We start from the raw sequence: 5,775 nt of genomic DNA, 5'->3' as shown, positions 1-5,775 counted from the left end.
GGTATATAGTGCAAAAAATAATATTTGGGTATTAAGAATGACATGGTGGATACAGGTAATTAAATTGTGTAATCAATTCAAAGTGAATCAATAGTTAGCAAAATAAGGCAAGAATGTTTGTGTAGAGGGAATACACAAGTCAAAATAAGATATTGGTATGAATACTAGTCTATGGTTAATAGTGTGCGAATGAATAATATAAAGCGGTAATTCAAAGTTAGATATGGGTAAGGATAAATATTTCTGGGTCGTCGTAGCGTGAGAATTGATAGTGACTTGCAATAAATAAGTGTTGCGAACAAGGTATTTGTAAGGCATACGAAGTATCGAATAAAACTAATAATAATCAATATAAGAACAGAATTGTAACAACCTCAAAATTTCCAGTACGTAATCATACGATAATTTAATAATTTGATTATTTAAATGAGTTAAAATATAATATATTTGCTTCAAATAATTTTAAGAGAGAAAAATATTGGCGAAGATTTAAAAATAGCGTGGTAATTTCAAGGGCGCGAAATTTTTCTCTGGCCAACTAGATATAAATTAATACTCGATAATAATAGATCTATTAAGTTGGCGCGAATTTTTTGATAATTAAGTAATTCGCAAATATGTATGTATAGCATAAATTAGTCAAGACTCTTGTATATTATTATTATTTAATAAGTGTGAGGTTAGATCGGGAAATTAGCTATTTAGCGATTTAATTATCTTAATTTTGTAAAATCCAACGTAATAAATTAGATTCAATAAATGGAAATATGAGATTAACGTATTGAAAACCCGTTACTTGTTATCGGGAATTTGATTGAGGGGTTTAGCAGAAATGTTGAAGAGAAGCAGGTAGGGATGGCAGAAAAAACCGATCCGAATGGATACCCGACCTTTTCGACCCGAATGGATTTTACCGAACCCGATATTTTGAATTTGGATTTGGATTTGGATTTGATTTTTAGACCCGAACGAGTTTGGATTTGGATTTGGATATTAGGTATTCCGTATCGAAACCCGACCCGAAATCCGAACCCGATCCAAACCCGAAATCCGAAAAAAAATCCGAATAATATCAATTATAAATTATATATTATTTATAATCTTTTGGTCCATGATATCTATAAATACTTATAATTTCAATTTACAGTATTATTTAATAATATTATATATTATAGTAAATTACTAAATAGTAAATAAATACAGTATCTACCTTTTCAATTACTCCCTCTGTCCCATTTTAACTGATGTTTGACTTTTTAACACGTATATTGAGGTGTAAAAAAATAGTATCTACACTCAATATAAAATTTTAATTCTTATATCAAATAAAAGTTTGAACTCTAAACTTTTATTTGATATAAATTTTATAAAGATTAATTATGTTTAGATGTGATTTTTCTAACACCTTAAAATACGTGTAAAAAAGTCAAATACAGTTAAAATGGGACGGAGGGAGTACCAGGCTTATTAGGGTTTGTCTTCTTCTAGAATCCATTGTATCTCTGTCCATCCATCTCTTCATCTATCTTAGCGTTTCAATTCACATCGACAAACCCTAGTCTTGAATTTTAATTCAATTATTATGTGTGAAGATGATGCAAGAGAGTGGAGTAATTCCACCACAGATGGCTCCGATGGCGATCGAACCCCAGAAACAACAACAATACCAGCACGCGCCGCCGCCGATGAATTAAGAGCAGTGGATGATGATGTAGGCTCAGGCCCAGGCTCAACAGTCTCCTCAGGCCGTCGTCCCGCCGCCGTACTACTCGGCGTCTCCTGCGTCTGCCTCGGATGAGATTCACTCGCTTTGGTGTTTGGATAATTCGGGTTTGGATAAACCCGAACCCGATCCGAAATCCGTTGGATCGGGTTCGGGTTTTGTTTTTCAAATCCAAACGGGTTCGGATCGGGTTCGGGTTTGGTGAAAATTTTCGGGTTCGGGTTCGGATATCACAGATATCCGAACCGACCCGACCCGACCCGTTGCCATCCCTAAAAGCAGGCGGTGGGGGGTGTTCGCGGTGCCAGAGCACCGGAGCCGCCGCGACAATGTCATCGAAGATGACTCGGCGGCGGTGGCGGATGAGAGTCGAGGATAAGGGAGGGGATTTTGTTGCAGTGGCTCGCGAATGTGCTGCATGTGTGTTTTGGAGAGAGATCGAAGGAAAGGAGGCGGCGGAGTGCCGTTCCATTTGACACCGGTGAGCGGCAACACGAAGGGGGAGGAGGTGAGTAGGGCTGTTTGTGCGAGTTTTGTCGATGTTTGTGTGTGACGAGCCACCGCAGCGGCGATGGTGGAAAGAGAGATAGGGCGGGGGCTGGAGAGAGGAGAGAGGAGAGGGGCGGCAGTGGAGCCGCCGGAGTCGAACTCCGACCGGAGGTGGTGATTGATGGTAGGGAAGAGAAGAGGGGAGTGGAAGAAAATAGACAATGTTATTATATGTTTCAACTAAATACATTAATGTTATTTTTAATTACTTATGTTATCACCTTAAAAATAATATCATAGATCAATACTATCTGTTAGACTATACTATATATTATTATTGTTGTTGTTGTTGTTGTTGTTCTATTAAATTGACATATTAATAATTTTATTGGTCGGTCGAGTTTATCAGCCGAACCGTATTGTTCTACAGATCTCCTTAGAGCATCTCCAACCATACAGAACCCTTAGCTAAAATGTGAGTTGACATACTAAAAATAAAAAATATAGTCAACCTCTCGAAAAACTTACACTCCAACCATACGTATCTGTTGTCTATAATTTTAGTCAACCTCTTATAGATGACTATATTTGTCGAACCTCTACAGGTCTGCAAGAAATCAGTAGGAAGATTGCACATCATTTATTACCATTTTGAATTGATATATTCTATTTTAACAATTTAAAATATTAATAACATGCTATTTTTAAATTATAGCCAACCAACGTAGCTAATACCGTTGAATAAAGTACAATGTCTTACAGGTTCAGCAAATTTTACATAATGTGTTACAGGTTCGATTTAGTCAACGATTATAGTCAATTCCATTGGAGATGCTCTTAATCCTGTATAATTTGTTTTAATAAACTTTTTTATTATCAATTAAACCAAAATATTTAAAAATTCGGTTAATATAATCAGTTTGTATCTTAATTAAATTTAAAATATAAACAAAAATTATAAATATTATAAATCATCCGTGCCGTTATAAGCTGGTACACTCTAAAGTACCTTGTAAAATAACAAAAAATTTGTTTTCCCGATTCCGGAGTCGTTGAAGGGCCAGATAAAAGAAGCCGATACCAAACTGGCCGCATGATATACGTACCGAAATTCAACTGGGATTTGTTGTAGCGGGTCGAACACAGGTGTTGACTAATCCTTTATTGACAGTCTGGGAGAGAGATAGAAAGAGAGGAGAGAGAGAGGGAGAGAGAATTCATCACGACACATCTCCCCTCTAAATATATGTGTGTATCTCTCTCCGAGTAATCTTGTGAGTGAAGTGGAGAAGACAGCAATCTTAGCCACCAGTAGGCATTCTCCAATCGGTGAGCTTTGTGTAAAGTTTGAATCTTGCTAATTTTCATTTCAAGATTCAATTTTTCCCTGATCAAGAATTCACATTTTAACCCTAATTGAACTTGATTAGTGCATTCAGATTATGATCCAATTTGGTATTTTCTAGATTCAAGAAATGGGGTTGAAGAAAATTCCTAGTCGTTATGTGATTGTTATATTGACATTTTTATGTACTTGTGTATGTTATATCGAAAGGGTTGGGTTTTCCATTGCGTATACTATTGCTGCTGATGCAGTTGGTGTTAATCAGTCTAGTAAAGGGACTATTTTGTCTACATTTTATTACGGGTATGCTTGTTCACAAGTTCCGGGTGGGTGGGCTGCTCAGAAAATTGGGGGTAGGCGTGTTCTTCTTTTGTCGTTCGTATTGTGGTCCATGACTTGTGCTTTGGTTCCGTTGGATCCCAATAGGGTGGCGTTGTTGGTTTTAGCTAGATTGTTAGTTGGGGTCGCTCAAGGGTTTATTTTTCCTTCAATTCATACGGTTTTAGCTCAATGGGTGCCGCCCCACGAGAGGTCTAGATCAGTTTCACTTACGACGTCTGGAATGTATCTTGGTGCTGCTATGGGGATGTTGTTTCTTCCAAGCTTGGTGAAATTTAGGGGTCCGCAGTCTGTATTTCTTGCTGAAGCGGGTTTAGGTGCAATGTGGTCTTTTCTTTGGTTTAGATATGCTTCCGACCCTCCAAGATCTGAGCATCCTAAAGCTTCTGCTGCTGGTTTTGGGGAATCTTTGTTGCCCGTTAAAGGGAATCAAAGGATCAACATGGAAAATGGAGGGCATTCTAGCAAAACTTCGAAAATTCCATGGAAGAGGATAGTAATTAGCTTGCCGGTTTGGGCTATTGTGGTGAATAACTTCACCTTTCATTATGCTTTGTATGTGCTTATGAACTGGTTGCCTACTTACTTTGAATTGGGACTGCAACTTAGTCTTCAAGAAATGGGTTCATCTAAGATGATGCCTTATCTTAATATGTTCATATTCTCCAATATCGGAGGAGTGGTTGCTGATCATTTGGTCACCAGGAGAATTCTGTCTGTGACTGCTACAAGGAAGGTCTTGAATACCATAGGATTCATTGTGGCTTCATTTGCCTTGATGGCTATTCCTTTGTTCAGAAGTTCCAGTGGAGTTGTATTTTGTTCTTCTGTTGCCCTTGGTTTCCTGGCACTTGGTAGAGCTGGCTTTGCCGTTAATCACATGGATATTGCTCCAAGGTATGCTGGAATTGTGATGGGAGTTTCTAATACAGCTGGCACTTTAGCTGGCATCATTGGTGTTGACCTGACAGGCAAGCTTCTTGAAGCTGCCAAAACTGCTAATTCAGACCTTTCAGATGCTGATAGCTGGAGACTGGTTTTCCTTATACCAGGGTTGCTCTGCATCTTTAGTTCTATTATCTTTCTATTGTTTTCAACTGGGGAAAGGATATTTGACTGAGTTAAGCTATCCCCGAATGTCGAATCTATAATGTCTTATATTTAAATGTGTAGCATAGACCTTTTTAATGTACTGGTGTCTTGTCATGCCTACTAATGCTTTTTGTCCAGCATCTAGAGCAGACAAATTCGTATAGCAGCTTCTGGAATCCAGAAACTACAGAATAGTAAGCTTAGTTGTGTAATGTGGTAGCTTCGGGCTTCAGAAACAACTTTATTCATTGGTTGAGATTGCTATATCACTACATATATGTAATCCTTTGATCTATACATGAACTTTATTTCTGTTCGTTTGTGCAATTAAATCTATTAACAGGGTCTGTTTACTGATATCCATCCCCTTGCAACTACTATGAGTTATAAAGTTTTATTAATTATTATGTAACCACTTAATGGCTATAAATCAATGATACCCTTATAAAGTATTATGCATCCTTTTTCTAGGAAGACTGCAAGCAGGACTGTTTGTTGCGGGGAAGATATGACTATTAATTGATAATTTTATGTTATTATAAAAGTTTATTTTTATCATCATTAATATCAAGTAGATTACCCGACATTTTGTTTCCAACTCGTAGAATCTCTATATAAGTATTCTACTTTTGTGATATCATTCGTAAATTTTTAATATTCGGGAGTAATTCATATTTGCTTTGTTTTCATGATCTCTGTCTTATACTATGCTAGGGAATTGAAATTGAGTCTATTTTTCTGTTCATGTATAATCTATTAGTCCTGCCTCAGATTGTGCTCTGCTGCA

The 5,775-nt window shown here is 37.2% G+C and overlaps 1 protein-coding gene across 1 annotated transcript; it reads left to right on the top strand.

Annotated features, from left to right (window-relative positions):
• Nucleotides 1–3,224: 3,224 nt before the first annotated feature.
• LOC108211017 (probable anion transporter 5) lies at nt 3,225–5,300 on the top strand. The gene has a single exon (XM_017382495.2). It carries the CDS (start codon nt 3,688–3,690, stop codon nt 5,014–5,016), a length of 1,329 nt encoding a protein of 442 aa, XP_017237984.1. The 5' UTR covers nt 3,225–3,687; the 3' UTR covers nt 5,017–5,300.
• Nucleotides 5,301–5,775: the final 475 nt, after the last annotated feature.

This window comes from Daucus carota, chromosome 3 (assembly GCF_001625215.2).
Source record: "Daucus carota subsp. sativus chromosome 3, DH1 v3.0, whole genome shotgun sequence".
NCBI classification, from domain to species: domain Eukaryota; kingdom Viridiplantae; phylum Streptophyta; class Magnoliopsida; order Apiales; family Apiaceae; genus Daucus; species Daucus carota.
This window is presented reverse-complemented; position numbering and strand designations above follow the sequence as displayed.

Bases quoted from the DNA above. Each gene is read 5' to 3' on its own strand.
- LOC108211017 (XM_017382495.2), top strand. From the start codon at position 3,688: ATGGGGTTGAAGAAAATTCCTAGTCGTTATGTGATTGTTATATTGACA.